The sequence below is a fragment of the Miniopterus schreibersii genome, assembly GCF_964146895.1.
Source record: "Miniopterus schreibersii genome assembly, chromosome: 2".
NCBI classification, from domain to species: Eukaryota; Metazoa; Chordata; class Mammalia; order Chiroptera; family Miniopteridae; genus Miniopterus; species Miniopterus schreibersii.
The window spans coordinates 156771084-156791475 of NC_138102.1; the positions used below are offsets into that span (position 1 = coordinate 156771084).

The 20392-nt window shown below is 45.4% G+C and overlaps 1 protein-coding gene across 11 annotated transcripts in view; it reads left to right on the forward strand.

Moving 5' to 3' along the window:
* Window positions 1–20392, forward strand: part of BCAT1 (branched chain amino acid transaminase 1) — an 89405-nt gene that overhangs the window by 28822 nt on the left and 40191 nt on the right. Inside the window, exons 1-4 of one of the 11 annotated variants that reach the window (XM_081129125.1) lie at window positions 3151–3268; window positions 4757–4825; window positions 15502–15702; window positions 20034–20144. In XM_081129125.1, coding sequence (XP_080985251.1) covers window positions 3236–3268; window positions 4757–4825; window positions 15502–15702; window positions 20034–20144 — 414 coding nt within the window. In that variant the 5' untranslated portion in view covers window positions 3151–3235. Of the gene's footprint in view, window positions 1–3150; window positions 3269–3448; window positions 3743–3764; window positions 3883–4003; window positions 4177–4564; window positions 4685–4756; window positions 4826–5520; window positions 5542–14874; window positions 14954–15501; window positions 15703–20033; window positions 20145–20392 lie in introns of those variants that run through there. The other 10 variants (XM_081129122.1, XM_081129129.1, XM_081129130.1 and 7 more) reach the window with 10 other exon arrangements.

The following is a 20392-nucleotide window of genomic DNA, read 5'->3' on the forward strand; positions in this document are numbered from 1 at the left end:
TGCTCATCCCCCTATTACTTTACGGTGTTCCATTTTTCTCAGTGAGTATCACCAACCAGTAGGGCAAGCCAGAACCCAAGGAGCCCTCCTTGGCACCTCTCTCCCCCATATTCCTTCTCATATCCGTTCCATCTAAAGATTGTTGAAATCTGACTGCCTCTCTGCATCTGTATCACCCACCACCTGTCAAGTCCATCCTATTAATAGGATCATCTCACACGGGTTTTGTAATAGCTTCCTCATAAACCCATTTCTCTCCACCCAAGTCCCCTCCAAACCCCCAAACTGCAACCAGAGTGCACTTTCATCCTGTCAACCCCCTGCCTCCATTCCCTAACTAATCTTAACTTTTCAGTGGTTTTTCTTGTTTTAAAAAATTATTTTCCGATTACAGTTGACATATAGTATTAGTTTCAGGTGTACAACATAGTGATTAGACATTTATTTTTATTTAAATATGTCTTTATTGATTTCAGAGAGAGGACGGCAGAGAGAGGGAGAGAGAGAGAAACATCAATGATGAGAGTCATTGACTGGCTGCCTCCTCGGGCACCCCCCCCACGGGGGGTCAAGCCTGCAACCCGGGCATGTGCCCTGACCGGGAATCGAACCTCCGTCTCCTAGATCATAGGTCGATGCTCAGCTGCTGTGCCACGCTGTCCAGGCATGATCAGACATTTGTACACCTTATAAAGTGATCAACCTGATAAGTCTAGTACCCACCTGACACCATGTATAGTTATTACAATATTATTGACTATATTCCCTAAACTGTGCTTTAGGTCCCTGTTACTATTTTTATAAATGGCAATTTGTACTTTGGATCCCTTTGACCTTTTTTAACCCATCCTCCCAGCACCCCTCCTCTCTGGCAACCATGAATTTGTTCTCTGTATCTATGTGTTTGTTTCTCAACGTTTTCCCTTGTTTTTAAGATTCCATGGGCCCCTTCCTTATATTTTGACATTGTTTTATTGTTTTTGAGTAGTTTTACAGATAACTGATAAAAGCGCAAAATAATTCTTGTCGCAGACGTGCAATTCTGAAGTTCAGTTAACCTCTCTCCCCTGCTATGGAAGAAGCCGGTTTTAAGTCCATTAGCAAAGAGGTGGTGGTGGATTGAGCTAAAAAGAAAAAAAAAGAGAAAAAAAACCATGGACACAGACAACAGTGAGGCGATTGCCGGGGGGATGGTGGGGAGACTGATATACAGGGGGGTGGAGGGAGGTGGAGGAAGGGGGAAAATAAAAAATTCATTTCACTGTTCCTCACCCAGAAACGCGTCTGTTCTTTTAATCAGTTTTAACATCACTCAATGAGTGATGGTAATGACTTCACTCAATGAGTTTTACAAACCACTCTATAATACCAGTTTATTTTTTAAATTGAATTTATTGGGGCAACATTGGCTAATAAAAGCATACAGGTCTCAAGTGTATACAGCTCAAGGGAAACGTCATCTGCACACTGCATTGTGCACTCACCACCCCGAGTCGAGTCTCATAGGACAGTCGTGCTTTTACCTTGTTGAGGGGAAACTTGTCCTTTACCTCTCCTATAAGGCACTACTGAGTGGCCCTGTGCCTACCCTCCCAGCCTCACCCTGGACCGAGCACCCTCTGCCTGTCTGTACCCCAGTCCTGGCTCTCTTTTGAGCCCTTGCAGCCACCACGTTCCCCTCCCTTCTCAGAGATGCCTTTTGGCCTGGAGCTCGTTTTCATTCTGGGCCTTCCTCACCCCTTTTTTCCATAATACTTTTTTTTTTTTTTAATCCGCTAGATCTTTGCTTAAGAATCCCTTGCTGGAAAGTCTCTCCACGCCTTCTGGAGTCTGTTATTTTCCATTATTAGAGGCTCTTAAAGCATGGGTGGCACTTGTTACATTTGCAATTTTGCCTTTGTGAGATTAGCTAACACTTTTTAACATAAGTAACATTTCTCTATTTGGCTGGAGGCAATTCATGCTAATGGGATGGCCATAGGCTCACATTGCATCCCCAGCACCTAGGCCAGTGCCTTCACACATGTAACATGCCAAAATATTATATGTATATGTTTTATTTTATATATATATGTTTTACTGTTAGGTACTTACTGCTCAGGGAAGAGGTAGAGTGAAAATATATAGAGTATTTAGGAGTCATCAGCCTACAGATACAGCCATGAAAATGCACGGGAAGCAAGACCATTGTGTTGAGCAAAATGAAGGCTAATAGGAACCTTGTTTAAGTGGCATAATTGGACAAGAGTTAAACTGCAGTCACTTGAGGGGGAGCAGTTAATGCAGGGGGCGCTCTCACAGACTCGGCTCTGAAGGGGAGGAAAGGGAGCCGCGGCAGTGTGCTCATTCTTTCCTAACACCATTCCTGCCCCGTGTATGCTTTCCTGGCTGAAAAGGGCAGATGTACAGGTAACCTTGAACGCAGCAAGAAAGCTGAAGCTGTGTCCTGACCACCTTTCAGACAGTAACAGGCTCTGAACGAGTGTCTGGTGGAGACATTTAAATCAATCTTTTGAATGCAATTAAGTTGTTTACATTCTTCAACCGAGGGTTTCTTTTTCTTAGGCTTTGGGCAGGAGTCCCAAACTGGCCACTCTAGAGTTGATCTAAGTCTTTAAGAAGAGACTCCAGGTTTCCAGCCACACTCTTTCGATGAGGGGACCTGCCTGGGCTGGGAGGTCTTTGGAGCTTGGGACCCCACCCCAGGAACTGAGGCTTTTCTGTGCCTTGTGTAAGGGGGAGAAGGAATGTTGTTTTCTGATAAGATTACAGCTCTATTATCTTTAGGGCTGTAGAAAACCAATTTCTAAAACCAGGCAGGATTTCATCGCTTTCACCCAAAATAAACCACTCTCCTCCCTTTCCCAGCTGAAGTCAGCCCAACCGAGTCACCACATCCTATTGATTTAAAAGCCTTTCTGAAGGCTCCTAATTGAGGCTGACACTGCCCTGTAGCCCGGGAGAACACGTCGGAGGAGACAATAGGTGCCACAGTCTTCCAGTTCTTTCCCTTCCTGCTGTGTATTTCAAGCATCGCTTCCCCAGCCCCTCTTTCTAAACATTGCTATCACAGGCCTGTATCAGAAAACGTCAAAGCAGTTTCATTGGGAGCCCCTGATGGTTTATTTTGCCTGGAAATGATGATTAGGTGGATCCAAGCAGCATTGAGGTCTTTGGATAGAAACAGCTCTTAGGGAAGATGAACCTGGCGGCCCCGCCACACCCTTAGTTACAAATGCGACTTAGTTGGCCCCGGGGGTCGGTGCAGGTAAGAGCCCGCGCACCCTGCCCAGCGGGCTGCAAACCCCCGGGGGCGGCGCTGCCTTTTGTTGGTTTGTGGATGGAAAATGCGCCCTGTGTACATACATTTCCCGAGGTTGCCTTCGCCTTGGCCGAGGGGCGGTCCCAGGGGTCGTTTAGTAAATGAAGATGCTGGCAAGGCGCCTGCAGGCGGAAAGGCGCTCCGGTGGCAAGGGCTCTTCTACCCCAGCCAGGGACACCCGGTGGCAGGGACTCAGGGCTTTGGTTCTCCCGACTGAGAGGGACCAGCCGGGCGGAGGCGCCTCCTCCAGGGATGCTGCAGGGGCTGCGCGGCTCCGTGCGGCTCGCCCTCGCCCTCGCGCGGGGCCCCGCCGCCCGCCTCCCGCCTCCCGCCGCGCTCTGCCCGCAGCCCGCAGCCCCGCGCTCCCGCAGGCTCCGCATGGCCAGCCTGCCCCGCGCCGCCGCGGCCCTCGCCCCCCAGGTACCAAGAGCCCGGCGCGGGCGGGAGGGGGCGGGATAGACGCGGGTCCTGGAAGCGCGGGCCTGGCCCGCTCCTCGCCCGCAACCTCCTGCTCCGCCTGCGCCGCGGGTCCGCCGCGCCGAGCCCTGCGCCAAATCCAGGTCCCAGCCGGCGAACCCGCCCCGGAGAGGCCCCCGGCCTAGTCGGGGCCCCGCGCGGCCGCGACCCTCCCCGCGCGCGCCCCGGGGCCGAGGTTGGGGGGAAGCGGCTTCGGGCGCGGGGGCGGGAGCGGGTTTCCGGGCCGCGGGGCTGACGGCCGCCTCCTGCGTGCCCTCGCCACCCGGACCTGCCCGCAGCCTCCTGCCTCCTCGGGTCCCTGTCTCCGTCTCGCCCGTAGTTGCTTAGCAGATTCGGCTGTTTTTATTTTACTTATTTATTCATTCCTTGTTTTAAGGGTCTGCATCTTTTCGCAATTCGCCTTCCTTCCAGTGTGTCCCCAAGTGTCTTTTAAATCACCCCCAGTTCCACGAGGATTTGCCCTTAGCGCGTGGGGTTGGGTGTCCCCGCGGCTGCATCCGAGGACCTGCGGGCTGAGCGGGGCCGGCCTCCCCCGGTCCCTTCCCGGCCCCTGTCCCTTCTCTCTTCCCTCCGGGTCCCTTCTCCGGGCTATTGTGCGCCGGGGTTGACAAGGCCACGAGGCCGAGCGCGCCACGGAGATTTTTTCTATAAATGGCTTAAAACCCCTAGCGTAGACATCTCCTCGGATGTAAGGGCGACAGCTGCCTTCCTGTTCTTCGCCGGCGAGCCTGGGTCCCGGGCAGCCGGCCCTGAGCCAGCGGTGCGGGGAGGGGAGCAGCCCCGAGCGCGGCGGGGCGCACGCGGAGGGCGGCGCGCGCTCGGGGCGCCCGGGCTGTGCGGGGCCCTCCGCTCCCTGCCTGCGCGCCGCGGCCCGGCGCTGTGATGGTGAGTGGCACGGGTCAGCCCGGGCCCCGCCGCCCTCCTGGCCTCGCCTAATGGGTCTCATTCTTCTTCCAGGACTGCAGTAACGGGGGCCGGGAAGGACCCGGAGGAGCCGCGGGGGACTCGGTCCTGGGCGCCCTGAAGGTGAGTGGGGGGCCGGGGAGGGGGGGAAGCGGCGCCGCTGAGGGGCGCCTTTCTCCTTGCCCTGGGGGGGGGGGCTTCTCACGGCTTGGGTCCTACAGCAGTTGGAAATGCTGCTGCGCATTTAAAATTCCACTCTTAGGGGGAAACATCATCTGGGGAGCAGTCTAGGACATTGGTCACATCTAAAACTACCTGGCAGTTAAGTGCCTGTAGTATTTCACAAGTCGTAACATTGTCTTGGGAAGTAATTTAGGTGAATTGAATTTGTGACTTTGTGAGTACTCACCTAAAGGTGTATCTGATGGTATCAGAAGTGTCACCCTCGCTTCACTTGTGAAAAAAGTTAAACTCGTGATTTTTCTCTTTAAGCCGCACCTAACATTTTCCAGCAGCCGTGAGAAAGAATCTTGTAGAGTTACTTTGACTATCACGAAAATACCAATGTAAGGTATTATTTTCTCTATAACTCATTTCCTACCCCCTGCCCAGCCCTAGAGGTTTGGGCCTCTGTCTTCAGGCCTGGCTCTGCGCCCCCAGTGCCTGCTTGGGTCACTGCCCATGGCCATGCGAGCACAGCCTGTCCCAGTGAACTCACCTCCTGGCAGAGCTCAGGGAGGGAACGCAGCTTGACTCATCGATTTTATGCGCACACGCCCAGCTCTTAACTGTGCCCCAGGGACTGTGCTGGGCATTGGAAATCCGAGGAAACGGTCAAGGTGAGGTCTGTGCTCTCAGGGTTTTTTATTTTTTTTAAACATATTAGATCATAGTAATTTCCTTACTAAAATAAGTCTGTGAGTTTTATTTGTCCATACGATTCCTGGCCCCTTACAGATAATGTCCTCTACCACCTTGAAGCCAGTCTGCTGTGTTAGCCTGTGAAGACTAAGCTCTCATATATTTTTGGGAACTTAGATATTGAGTTATGGGTTCTTGAAAGAATGAGATGAAAGGGGCTCATACTTGATCCTCTGTCTCTAAGGGTCCCCTTGTACAGTAAATAAATTCCTCAAAGGGTATAGATGAATACAGTTTTTCCCAAAAGGCCATTATACTTTTTATTTTCATTCCAAAAAAAAATTGTTTCCCCCCTGAGAGTATGTTTATTAAAGCTGGGGACAGTGAAATAAGAAAGGGCCTAGGATAGAAAAAGCAATAGGAGAGAGTCTAGGCGGGGCTGCTTTTATCTCACTGGAGAGTCAGAGAAAAGGGGCCTTGGAGACAGGCTCTGGGGGTCAACCATGAGTTGCTACTGCCCATTGCTCCCCTGGTTCAAGTCTCACGTGGACCCTTAGGATTTAGGAGATGGGTGCCTGTGGGGGAAGGAGAGGGGCAAGGGCAAGTCGATGGCCTGCTCCTGGGAGGGGGGTGCACTCTTTATACTTTTATACGTAGAATAGTTTTTTTGCAAAGTAAAGAATTCACAAAGTAAATTATGTCTTTATTTGTTAATGTAGGTTTCTATGTATTAGATTTTAGTTGGGGGACATATTGACATACTACACTCATGTATTTACCTAGCAAAACATGTTCTAGTGGTGGTTTAGTCATAGTGCATATGTGATGAGGCGAATGAAAATGAAATCAATAATTTGGGGGAGAAAATGGTGGATTTTATAGGACCATCTTTGCTTTTGACCTGTTTTTTAATCTCTTGCTTGATTTACTCCATTTATGACTTTTCAAATTGCCTTTCGGGTCTCTCGTGGATAGTTTTCATATTGCATCCCCGGCCCCATTTTGAAGTGGTCATTTAATGCAGTTTTCAAACAGGGCCCAGCAATGAGATGCCTTATGACTGAGGCATCCTAGGGAATCTTTTTGTGGACTCCAGAGTCATCTTCCTTTCAGAAAGATCAGCTATTTCTCCCCCTTCCCCCTGCCTTACAGATCCCAGAACGTGACACTCCAAATCTGTGATTCTCCTCTTCATACCTCCTTATTAGCTTCTGGGGATCTCAAACATAATGAACAGAGCACCTAACACTTTCCAAATAAAGTAAGAAAATGCACATATTGTAGAACAAAACCATGCACTTTCTGATACAGTTGCAATGCAGAGATAGTCTTTGAAAGTTGAAGTGTTGTGGCCAGTGCAGAGGTGCAATGGTAAGTGGGGAGTAGAATCAGGATGCTGGCTACTACGGGCCCAGGCCCTCTCAACCAAGCCGCACCAGCCTGCTATAGGCTTCCCCATTTCAGAGCAAATGGTTACCCAAGCATCTGTTTTGAGTTAGGAAATTGCTGTTTTTTAATATGCCCTGCTTTCGTCAATATTTCTTGTCATTTTGCGATCCAGTCACGGTGGCCTTCCAGATTCTTCCACAGCATATTGTATGAAACATCCTGACTTGAAGTCATCAGGGAACATGGGGCATCGGAAACAGACACATTAATTATGCAGGAGAAAGTATCATTTTATAAATAGTTACTGTTTATCTTTGGAAAGGAAATGTAGAAAAAGGAATTGTTAAAATTGTTTATAAAATTTGTTTCTTTCATGCCAATGATTATTTTTATCTTAGAACTTCATTTCATACCTACTCAAAACAGATCACACACCTTTAGTTAATTAATATTGCTTACTTTTTTTTAAGTTTTTTTTAAAAAATATATATCTTTATTGATTTCAGAGAAAGGAAGGGAGAGGAAGAGAGAGAGATAGAAACATCAATGATGAGAGAGTCGTCACTGATTGCCTGCCTCCTGCACGCCCCTGACTGGAGATCGAGTCCCCAACCCAGGCATGTGCCCTGATCAGGAATCGAACTGTTATCTCCCAGATCCTAGGTAGATGCTCAACCGCTGAGCCACTCCCAGCCAGGCAATATTGTTTATTTTTCAACTTGATTCAACTGTATCACCTAATTTTTGAAATTTAGCATTCTTAGGTAATTTCTCTTTGAACTCAGGTTAACAGCTGATATTTTCAGTTTCCAGAATTGTAGGAATTTTCTCAAATAATGGACAATTGGTGTGGTTGATAAAATTCTGAAGTCACCAAAGAGTGCATTACTTTGAGAAACTGCATGTAGGGCATCCTTATGTACAAATCAGAAAGTTAGCTCGGCCGGGCGTGGCTCAGCGGTTGAGCTTCCACCTAGGATCCAGGAGATCGGGGTTTGATTCCCAGTCAGGGCACATGCCCAGGTTGCGGGCTTGATCCCCAGTCGGGGGCGTGCAGGAGGCAGCCGATGAGTGACTCTCTCATCATTGATGTTTCTATCTCTGTCTCTCTCCCTCTCCTTTCCTCTCTCTGAAATCAATAAAGATATATTTAAAAAAAAAAAAAAAAAAGAGTTGCTACTCACAGCATTAAGAAATTGCATGTCTTACAAAAGAATGTAGTGGTTTACTAAAATAGAACTAGCACCTGGTAATATAATTGTTTATATTCAATTTCCAGAAACTTAACTAGTATTAGTAAGTTCTTATTGTAAAGAGCCCTAAGTTGAGCATAAAATCATCTCATTTAATATCTCTGCTTTGTCATTAACTAAGTTGATCTCTCTGGACCAAGGGCTCATTGTGGGTGGTCCAGAGGCATTTAAGGAGAGTGTTCAGAAAAGTGAAAATTATGTAGTGGGCCATTCTTTCTTTTTTGGGGGCGGGGGGATCAGAATACTTTAAGATATCAGTGTCAAAATACATTTCCTTATAAAGTTAAGCTCCCATACAGTAATAATGTTGGTAGGAATTCAACAAAATAGTAATGTACGTGAAGTTGTTACACCTACAGGTAAAGTTAATACTGAAGCTCGGAAGGTTTTTCAGAGTGTTTTAGTAAAACCATAAGGTGAAATCCCCTTAATACTGAGGCAGCTCACACAGGAATCCAACACCAGCACTGACCTGGGAGACACCGTCAGGCCGCCTGAGGGCGAAGCTGTGGTGCTTAAGTATGATTTGGGCAACACACTGAATAGATACTTCTCCTCGTATAACTTAGATTTCTTTTGAAATTTAAATTTTTTGTTGTTTTTGGCAATAAGTCCATTCAGGCTTACCCAGTTCTTGGCCTGTTGTGCTTTGTTTGTGTGTGTCTAGAAACTTCATTGTACTCAAGACAGGTAATTTCTATGTTATTGGTATTTAAAAACCGAAGGTATAGTTCCTCTTACCCAGTGAGTTAAAGTGCTCTGGGAACACTCAATTTCCAGTACTTCCTACCTAGCCAGGTCACTTCAAGTGACAAACAGACCTGGGGAAGGGCCTGAGGCAGGGCTGTCCCTGAGTTCTGCCTGCAGGGGCACTGCACCTCGGCCTTGCGGGGTGATGTGAGGGCAGGCTCAGGAAGGGGGGCTGGGCCGGGGCTCGTCCGCACAGCTGTCCCCGCTTTCTGCACCCTCTCAGTCCAGCTCCATGTGCTCCGAGATGGTAAGCATTTCTGAATCCTTCCTTTCTCTCATGAATTCCCATCTAAACCGTCTCATGGTAGTTCTGGAAATATCCAAATGTGCCACGTGAAAGCACAGTAGAGTCACATAGCTCAGTGCACTTGAAGGGTTAGCAACAAGACCTTAAGAAAAGTTAAAGCACTTCCTGTCCCTTAGATTGGCCCACTCCCACAGCCCTGCCCCATGATGTGCCATCAGACCCTCCTGGCAGCAAAAATAATATATACATACATATATAATACATATGGAACATGAGGACAAGACAGCTCGCAACGCTCCCACTTAATGATTCCACTTCTTGGATTGTTTGTCACCCTATGGCAGACCGCAAAAGCAAAAGCCCACGGAGGAACCTCGAGCAGTGTTAGCACAGGCCCGTGGGAGCACTGTACCATTCTGCAGTGCCAGCAGGAGAAAGAAAATGACCAGCCTAAAAAAAATCTTAAAGTGATTTTGTGAGCAGGATTCCATTTCCTTTTCTAAGTTTTTAGGTATTAAAAAGTACCCATATATATGGTAAACTCTTAACCCAGATATAAATTTTTTTAAAAACCTCAGTTAATGGTTTTGAATAATAATAATTAAAAATTAATCCACGGAAGGCTGGGGGTGGATGGAAAACATCAAACAGTTTAGGAAGAGCCTCGCTGTGTAACTTTCACTGATAAGCACATATGCTGGAGTTCACCCTTCACATTTCTTTTTCCCCCCAAAAGTCCTCAAAATTAGAGCAAAGAGTTGACTTTAAAAAAAAGGCTGAAATTTACAATATGGTGATTAGTTTTAAAAAAGAAAAGAGAAGGGCTGTGAGAGGGCAAGGCCACAAATCAAGCTGGGCAAGCAAAATTATTTTGTTTCTCTTTGGCAGCAACAACAAATCCTTTTTAGTTCAGTGAAGCCAAAGTTTTCCCTGCAGTAGAACAAACATACACCCATCTTGTTCGTATGAATATTGCATGTGCATAAGAGAGGCCTGTGGATAATATAAATGAGAAGTAATTGAAGTTGGGGAAAAATCTTACAAAATTTAAGAACATTTTCATTGACAGAGTAAAACAGCAGGTAAAACAATTGTATACTTTATAAAAATATGGATAATAAACTGAGCATATTCGAAAAAGGCTGTTACTTAGTAACCTGGGCAAGTTTGCCAGGTAAGTACATCTTGTAAAAAGTGTGTTGGTGTTAGAGATAACTAGTTGCAAAAATAAATGGAGAGAGTGAAGATGCCGGATGGCATGGCAGGGATGCCAGCCCTGGCCGAAGGCCCTCATTCAGGTGGCCTGGCCCAGGGCTCTGAGAAGGTCCCCTCCTTGCAGGAGCGTGGAGCTTCCTGGAGCGGGAACACATCTGGGCAATTGGGGCAGCAGGTCGGGCTCAAATGGGGGCCTGAGCAGCTGGCTTGCCACACCTGCCGCCTTGTGAGCCGATGGCAGATTGTAGTCCTGGTGCTGAAAAGTGCAAGACTTTGGGGGGGACCTGCTCTTGGCGTTCTCCTCGGGGCCCAGGGCAGACGGGGCTGTGGTGCACAGATTCTGCTGACTTTTGGTCATGTTCTCTGAGTCCAGTGCATGGTAGAACTGGTAGGCTGAGCAGCCAAGCAGCTCCTCTGGGTGGTAACCAATCAGTTTTGTGATTTTTGTCATCATAGTAGGTGAACTTCATGTGCATGCCTTGGCAGCTCAGGAAGGTATTGCTGTCCAGGGGGATGTCCATGTGCGATGGGTGCTAGATCAGCTCACACATGATGATCAGGCAGGAGAGCGGAGGCTCCTTGTAGCCGCAGAAACCGCCATGTGGGAGCAGTTGTTGTAGACCTTCACCTGGCCCGTGCAGTGCAAGACCTTCCAGGTGGCCGACTTGAGGTTGACAGCAAGGCCTCGATGGTGACTGTGCACTTCACCCTCATGAAGAAGTCCTGGTCTGTGGACATGTCTTTGCTTTCCCAAAACCAGAGCCATCTTCGAGACTCAGGTTCTCACGGATCTCCTCATGGTCACAGGGATGAGTAAAGATACTAGGTCCTGTTAGCTCCACCTATGTGAGTCCCATGAACTTGCTGGCGTTTTCCGACAGAAAGATCATGTCTCCATCTTGGGTCACCACGGCAATGAAACTCTCCAAGGCTTTTAGGTACATGTTGTCCATCTGCTGGTTAGCCTCAGCTTCAGACCCATTTTCAGAGCAAAAGAACAGGAGCTTGTGTGTTGGTAGGGAGCTGATGGCCAGTCACGTGATGGAGGCCTTGTCCAGGTGGAGCTCACTGTGAGGCAAGGGCAGCTCGTCGGCCGGCTCGTAGAAGACCTCCGTCTCCTTGCTTCTCTGGCACCTTGCTGCATCCTGAGACTTCTCCTTCCTCCTCTCCAAGCCACTCCCTTTCTTCTCGTCAGTTGTCATTGTCGCTGTGGCCCTTTGAGACACCGAGCCCTTGGGCTTTACAGCCTGTGGGGGCTGCAGCTGCTCCCTTCGCTGTGGCCCTTGCTCACTCCCTGAGGCCTGGCTGGTGTTAAAGGTCCTAAGTGCTCGCTGGCCCAAGAGTCCCATAGAGTCTGGTGGAAGTTTGCGGGAGGCTGTCTGGGTGCGGGGAAAGGGGATGGAGAAAGGTGACAGGGAGGAACCTGTACCAGGAGGCAGGGTCAGGGCGGGGAGTGGGAGGAGGCTGTCAAATGCCTAAAAGGGCAGCGAGAAGGGGGCCGAAGTTCCTTCTTTCCTCAAAAAGGCGTCACTTTCATGGATTTTCCAAAAAAAGAAAGAAAAAAAAGAAGTGTCCCCGACAACAGTTAGAAGAATCCTGGGCAGGCGGCTGAGATGACCACACAGCCTCAGGACACTGCCGAGGATTGTCCGGCCGGCCCAGGAGGGCAGAGGATGCCCGAGCAGGGGGGTGGCGGGAGCTCCCGAACGGTTCCCCCGGCTGCCTCCCCGCTTTCTCAACATTGGTTCTTTAAGGGTTTGTAACAACAACAAAAAGGTCTTTTATGAAATATGGTAAGTACAGTTTTAAAAACTATAAAAACTAGCAGTCTATTACGTCAATATCCAAACCATGAAGATCAATCCAAGTTCTGTGAAGTTTAGAACTGAATCAGACACAAGTGATACGTATAATAGTTACTGTGCTAAATGAGAGTTAGGCCAACACAGTAAAGAAACATGATTTCCGTTTCCCAATAGTCCAGATCAATTAAAAGGATTTTATAGAGCCAAACTGAGCCTTTCGGAGGGTGAGCTGTCTCTATAGAGGGGTTATATGAGTAGTAAGCAAAGCAAGCGCTAGGTAGTTTGAAAGCTAAGGATACTACAATAGATTCCTGAGCCCGATGGGGTCCCATAGTTTCCACACTCGCTGCTGGAGGAAGAAAGAGAGTTTGGATAAACTGAAGGCATCTTATGTCCAGTGCTACAAGTGGAGGAAATGGCAAGGAGAAAAATGGTGTGGGGGGTAGTAGGTCTTGTGTAGCCAACTTCTGTCTCCTTCCAGGTTGGACAAAGGTATGTAAACAAGAATTCTTAAGGACTGGTACTGTTTTCTGGCACAGGGCAAATGTTTACCCAAAATACAGCCCAACCACCTCTTGTTTCTTGTTACAGAACCTTGATTTTGTTTGCAGTTCACTGACCAGCCCTGGGTGACCACCTTGCATTCCCCGCCTTCCTTGCAGTTAGAGAAACCCATGGGACACATTTCTAACCAATAAGGCATAAGGGAAATTCTGGCAAAATTTTACCTTTGTGATTAAAGACAACAGAAAAGTCTGGTATCATCCTCTCCACCCTTCCTTTAGATTTCTGTTAGATCATTAAAACTGAAGCTTACACTATAGCAGCCTTTTTTGACCCTGAGGAGAAGTTCAAGAAAATCACAGAAGCTTGACATTCCAGAGCACTGCCAGGCCTGGCTCCAGTTATGATTTACTTGCAGCTGAACACATTAATAAATGATGCGTAAAAGACTTCTGCCCAGCATTAGTGAGAGGTAGAATTGAAATACGGAGTTCGTTGGGTCACAATATTTGGACTTGAACCTGGAGCCATTTAACTGTTCATGGGTAATGAACAGGAAAAAGATACAGAGTATTTGCTACTGAGGGGGTGGTAGAGATTGAATCAGACCTACTAAAGAAGTACTTGAAAGGACAAGTGTCCCTGTTTAGTGACTCATGTGGGAAACCCAGGGTAGTGAAAATGATAAATGACCTTGGAAGTAACAACAATGCAAAGAAAATATAGTTAAATCCACAAAGGATTTGTTAATAGAGATCATCTTTGGGAAGTGGGAATATGGCAGCCAGGTTAGTCGTTGGGGATTTTATACTTTTCATTTTTTTTCCTTTGTTAAATATTAAAGTAAAATAATAAACTGCATTACCCGTATTCAATAAATAAAGGGTTAAGAAGTTGAAAGTAATATGAGTATCAGAAATAGGGACCACATTTTGGAGGAAATATTGTGTTCCATTTTGGATTTGTAATGAGCTTTCTGTTAGAATACATTTCAGCCTGACTATTATTCTAAACATGAATCTGATTATCATTTGTAATATACCAAATGACTAAGACAGCTGCAAGGCAGTGGATTAATCAGAAGTAATTAGATCATTTAAAAATAATGATAAGGGCTGCTGATATAAAGTGAAGTCCTATATTTGATTTTGGGGGTGTGGGTGGATGGATAAATAATTTTTGTGTGTTAAAAGAAGTGGAGTTTGACCTTCCTTACAACTTGTTAACAGGTTGAACCTGTGCCTGGTTAATATTGTTTTATAACTGGTTAAAAAAACCTCCTTCACCTGTGTTTTTTGTCAGCAATCTATAGCTATTAAAAAGTTAGTGATGGTACTGTCTGATTTGTGTGTTTGTGTGTGTGTGGTTGTTTGTAATGGGCAAGCTGGCTACGTGGAGTGTTGGTGAAAGGCTGCTGTGTGAGGCTATTTCCTATTTGTCTTTCTCTCAGTGGGAGCTCCCTTTGTCCATTGTTTCCTCGGCACAGAACAGAGGATTAATATGTTGGTGTTCATTTTCTACTTCTCTGTGTTCAAAGAGGAAAACAGTTGCTTCATTCTGCTCATTGCTCCTGCAGTTCTCCCAGGGGGTTTCGGACTTATCCAAGAATTTTTGGGGGGAGTTGAAGCATAACCATCACCAAGATGGTTCTGTTTTTAATGACATTCATTTTAGTTTAACAAGTTATTACTGGTGTTGCTCTATTTATTATAAAAGACACCCCTTTCTTCTTTGCCAAGTGCTAAACATGAGCCCTACGATGGTAACAAAGAGGGGATGTGTTCTCCTTTTTGCATCATTTTACTCCATCTGCTATTTTTGTTCTTGTTTCTAAATGTCACTGAATTTTGGTTCTGATATTTATCAGGCAGTGTACATCACCGAGATTTCAAACAACAAGCTAAATTCTGACTGCAGGCATGATTTCTTTGACTCACACGGTGTTTAATTTCTGAGTCAGTTCCCAACATTTAAAAGACTAGTGGGGGATGTGAGGGCGATCTGGATGTGACATCTGTCACCCCATCGATTGCTGGGGTTGACTTGGCTGATCTGCCTGGCGAGGCCGGTGTCCCCTTCCTTCCTCACCCAGCCATGTGCATCCCTCCAGAACCTGCGTGCTCTGTCGAAGAGAACAACCTCCCTTGCAGAGGAGAGGACGGGTCTTGGGTCAAGAGTAGAGCAGTAGCCGTGACCCGCTGCTAGAACCTGCAAACAAGCTCTTACGGTCCGTTTATAAGAGAACATAGGATAGTCGAGCTTCCAGGACTTCAGACACACCCAAATGAGGCGCTGCATGTGGAAGTCTGCCTTTCTTTAGGAAAATAAATATAAGTCAAGCAGGGCCGTGGCCAGGTGGCTCAATTGGTTAAGAGTGTCATCCCAATACGCCAAGATTGTGGGTTTGATCCCTGGTCAGGGTTCATACAGGAATCAACCAGTGAATGCATAAATAAGCAGAACAACCAATCGATGTTTCTCTTCATTTCCCTCTCCCCCCTCCTTTCCTCTCTTTCTAAAATCAATAAAAAATAAATAAAATAAAAGTCAGTGGGGGTAAGGGACAGGGAAAATGAATGAAGGTGTTCAAAAGGTACATAGTTCCAATTATAAGATAAATAAATTCTGGGGATAGAAACAGAGTCAAGTGATTTCAACTTTTAATGGCAATTGACTTACATTTTATATTTTTTGTGTGTTTTTTTAACCCTTCTTATCTGTAGCCAGTAGATGTTCAGTTTCTCTTCTTTAATGGTGCTGTTTTTTCTTCCCCAGGCTAAAGATCTAATAATCACACCAGCCACCGTTTTAAAGGAGAAACCAGACCCAAATAATATGGTTTTTGGAACCGTTTTCACGGATCACATGTTGACAATCGAGTGGTCCTCGGAGTCTGGATGGGAGAAGCCACATATCAAGCCTTTTCAGAATCTGTCCTTGCACCCTGGCTCGTCGGCGCTGCACTATGCGGTGGAGGTCAGTAGCGGCAGTGAGGGGCGGCAGTGTGCTTGCTCTACCCTGTGCTCCCCAAGCAGCTCCCTCTGCTAACATAGCTTTTGGGCAGTGTGGCCTTTATCATATTTACTCAAGGAAGTCATAAATGTCTTTAAAACTTTTCCTATAGGCAGGCTCATTGAAGGTAAGTCTTAACTAAGTATTTAGATACTTCTTGAGTTTTCTATAATGTCAATGAAAAGTCATTTAGAGCAAATAGGAAGGAGGGTTGGTAAGAAAATTAGCAGTCAAAAAGCCTGTACTTTTTATTATTTATTTTTAATCCTAACCCAAGGATATTTTCTACATTGATTTTTGAGACAATGGAAGGGAGGGAGCAGGTGGGAGAGAGAGAGAAACACTGATGTGAGAGACACTTTAAGTGGTTGTCTCCTGCATGCCCCCCAGCCAGGGCTGGGGATCGAACCACAACCAAGGTATGGGTCCTTGACTGGGAATCAAACCCAAGACCTTTCGGTCCGCCTGCTGACGCTCTAACCACTGAGCCAAACTGACTAGGGCAAAAAGCCTGTGCTTTTAATATTTTACTAAGTCACCTGTTTGCCCAGATCTTCTGATGATTGTGAAGAGGCTATTAAGTACAATATTATGGTTAGATTTTAATTCTAACTGCATGTTTTTATGACCAGCAATAATGTGTATTTATGCATGTTAGGGAACATGTAACTAAAGGTCATCCTTCAGGTAGGAGTGGAATAATTATAAACTTAAAATATTAAATATTTAGAGATGTTGTCTCTTGTCCTTCTCAGGATTTACATTTACCCAGATACACAATACACTCCCCATTCCCTCCACCTTGATTTTATTTTACTTATTTGCAGCGTGGTGGATATCTTTCTCAGAATATTGGGGTGCTGGAAATAAGCAATAGTCTACCTAGCAAGGGACTGAAAGATGGTAGTAGTAAATATTCATAACAGTAATGATAACATTACTTTTTAAATTGAATTCCTGCAATGCACCCTGAAACTGGGTACCTTATATGAGTCATCTCATGTTACTATTTTAAGTGAGAGAACATATGTTTCTGGATTCAGATATTCTGGGCTCACATTCTGTCTCTCTTGCTCCAGAGGTAGCTCTATGACTTGGGAAACTTATTTAATCCTGTGTGCTTCCAATTCCTTTACCTATTAAATTGAGGTAATGATAATACCTACCTCATGGTGTTACTGTAAGAATAAGGTAAGGTGACTCATTGAAGCGTATAGAGCCATACCCGGTGCGTAATGAAAGCCTAGTTGTTAGCTATTATTATTATTATTATCCCTTGAAACACTTTTATCATCTATTATAGAAGCAGGTTCGGAAAAATTAAGTTTCTTGCTCAAAATTATACAGCATTAAGGGAGGAGTCAGGGTTTAATTGCCACGCTCGTACTCCCTGGGATGTTACCCCCAAACATACCCACTAAAATTACAAAAAGGCCTGTCCAGTTAACTTGTTCAAAGTTATAAATTCAAATAATTGGAAAGATATTAGCTGCCCCAATGTATCTACTAAATGCTGAATTTAGAAGTCTAAGCTTCCATTCCCATCTCTGTGTCTTAACTGTACCAACTTGGGTGAGTTCTTTCATTATTTAGCCCAAGCCTCATTTTCTTTAATTATAAAATAAGAATGGTAGCTGCCCTTGCCTCTGTCATTATATACAGTGAAGGGCGAATGAAATAAAGTGCTTATGAACTTGAAAGAAGGAGTCTGGCAGTGATTCTCAAACAGCTTGAAAGGGTGAGAGGCAATCTAAAGTACAGGGCTCAGGGCAGAGGCCCGGTTGCCTGGACCTAAGGGTGGCGGGTACCACATCAGGTATTCTTGTGGTGGTCGTGTTCTGTTATGTGAATATGTCCAGTGTGGTTTCCTTCTGTGAACATTCATGTATGTAGTAAGCTGGTGTACTTGTTCATGAATTTCTCCAAGTCAGCAGTTCTCACAGTGTGGTCCACAGACCCCTAGGATCCCCTTTCAAGAGATTGCAAGGTTAAAACTCTTCATGGTAATACCAAGATACTATTTTTTCACAGTGTGTTGACATTTGCACGAGGTACAACTCTGACACATGTCCTCTGCTAGTTAGTCTTATTCTTTATTGCCATGCATCACAGTATTAAAAACAGTATCAGTTTTCTTTAGGATATTCTTGGTGAAGCAGTAACAATTATTCTCTTAAATCTCAACTCTTCAGGAACTGTCATTTTAGTGTTTTGTGTGACAAAATAGCAACTTCTCATAAAGCACTTCTGCATACTGAAGTACTAGGGTTTTCTCAAGGAAAAGCAATTGTGAGATTGTTTTGCATTGTGAGCGGAAAAGCAATTGTGAGATTGTTGTGCATTGTGAGCAGAACTGGCTGCTTTTAAAAAAATCTAATAATCAGTTGTACTTGAAAAATCCAAGTATAGTTATTCAGACCTGGGCATTTGGTAAATGTTTTCTTGACTGTGACTTCAAGTGAAACAAAGGACTGTACTTGGTGCCAATGATAGCATTTTAGTCCTCAAGTAAAAATTAGAATTTTAGAAAACTTGTATTCACCACCATGAGCTTAACCCTTTCTGATATTAGAGACAAGGCGGGGCAAAAGTAGGTTTACAGTTGTAAATATGTGAAACACAGTTTATTCTTGTAACATTTATTAATTATTGTATTATTTTCCATATGAACAACTGTGGGTTGTGACTACTTTTGTCACACCCTCTAGTTTTCTGATGGTATTAGTGGTGATCTTAATAAGTTTTAAAACATACATATATTTTTTCTTTTTAAAAAAATCCTCACCCTAGGATATTTTTTCCATTGAAGGGAGGGAGGAGAGGGAGAGATAGAGAAGCATCGACCTGAGAGAGACACATCCATTGGTTGCCTCCCGCATGCACCCCAACCTGGGCCGGGGATCCAACCTGCAGCCCAGGTACATGCCCAGGAATCGAACCCGAGACCCTTCGGTATGCAGGCTGATGCTCCAGCCACTGAGCCACGCCAGTCAGGGCTGACAACCTTATCTTTTAGCTGAAGCTTTACTCTGATTATATTTAATAAATTACTCATATATTTGCCCTTACAACATTGAATCTTGTGCTTTTAAATTGTGCTACATGATCCATACTTCTCTTTTTACATGTAAACTTTAAGGCTATTAGCCTCTTAACAGCCCTACATTTTATTATGATTCAGTTCAACATATTTTCTCATTTTCATTATTTTTCTTTGATTCATGCTTTATTTTGTAATGGGTTTCTTTTCCAAAATGTGGACGCTTCTTAGTTATAATTCTGATATTGATTTTTGGCTTATCTTCTGGTGGAAAAACCATACATTCTGCAGGTGGTGTGGGCTGGGTTTTGTTTGTCTAGTAGGTTACTTTGTTGATCTTTTTCAAATCTTTTATACCTTTATTGAGTTTATCCTGTTTGCTCTGCTGATTGCCTAGAAAACCCGTGTTAAAAATCTCCCATTAAAGTGACCGATTTTGCTCTTTTCTCTATATTTGCCGGTAGGTACCTACTTCTCAGTCTTTTCACACCTCTGTGCAGTGATTTGTCCCGGGTGGCATGTTGAGAAAGGTGACAGCCCTCGCACAGTGTAGTCTTGACCTGCTTGGTTTCTAGGATTCTGGGACTGAACCAGCTCTGGTCAGTCACATCTAGAATACCTACTATCCAGAGTTTAAATGAGCCAGATTCAATGAAAAGATACATGGGTATTTTGAGGGGCGCCCCTGGGGCCTTTGGTGTCACCTCTGTTGTCCACGCAGTTAGTCCATGTTGTGCTATTGGGGATGTTTTCCCTCCAATCCCTGTAAATGTATTATTTAGCAGCATGACTCTGCCTAAGCACATGATAATTGAATTCCCACCAATTTTGGTAATAAAATGACTTGAAAAAAAAATGTTTTTACTGATTTGAGAGAGAGAGGGAGAGGAAGAGAGAGATAGAAACATCGATGAGACAGTCATTGATCGGCTGCCTCCTGCACGCCCCCTGCCAGGGGTCAAGCGCACAGCCCGGCACGTGCCCTGACCGGGAATCGAACCAGGGGCCTCCTGGTGCGTGGGTCGATGCTCAACCACTGAGCCACACAGGCCAGGCTAAAATGACTTCGATCACGGTTACCGCAACCAGTCTGTGACTTGTTTGCCTTTCTAGATTTAGGGATCTGGTTGGGGTCTGCATCAACAGCTTTACCGGACGAAGGAAATGAGCCCCCACGGACAAGTCTTCCTTTTGAACGCGGTATTGTTTCCATTTAGCAGTTAACGCCTAAGCTTCGCCTCTCTTTCCTCTTCAGCTGTTTGAAGGCATGAAGGCATTTCGAGGAGTAGACAACAAAATCCGCCTCTTTCGGCCAAGCCTCAACATGGACAGGATGCGCCGGTCTGCTCTGAGGGCAGCTTTGCCGGTGCGTAAACAGGGGTTTCTTTTGTGTTTCTCTTGACATCACGCTTCACTGGGAGGTTATCACCAAGGAAATAATTTGGGAACACTTAGATATTCAGAACACTGACGTTATATCTGATTTACTTTGTAATTAGTGAGGCAAACATGTAAGGAAGTAACCAATACCATTTGGCAGTTCCCCAGTCTATTTCTTTGTCTGTTTCTTTGGGGAGCAATGTGTACATGGGAGACAAAAAATGAGGAATAAAG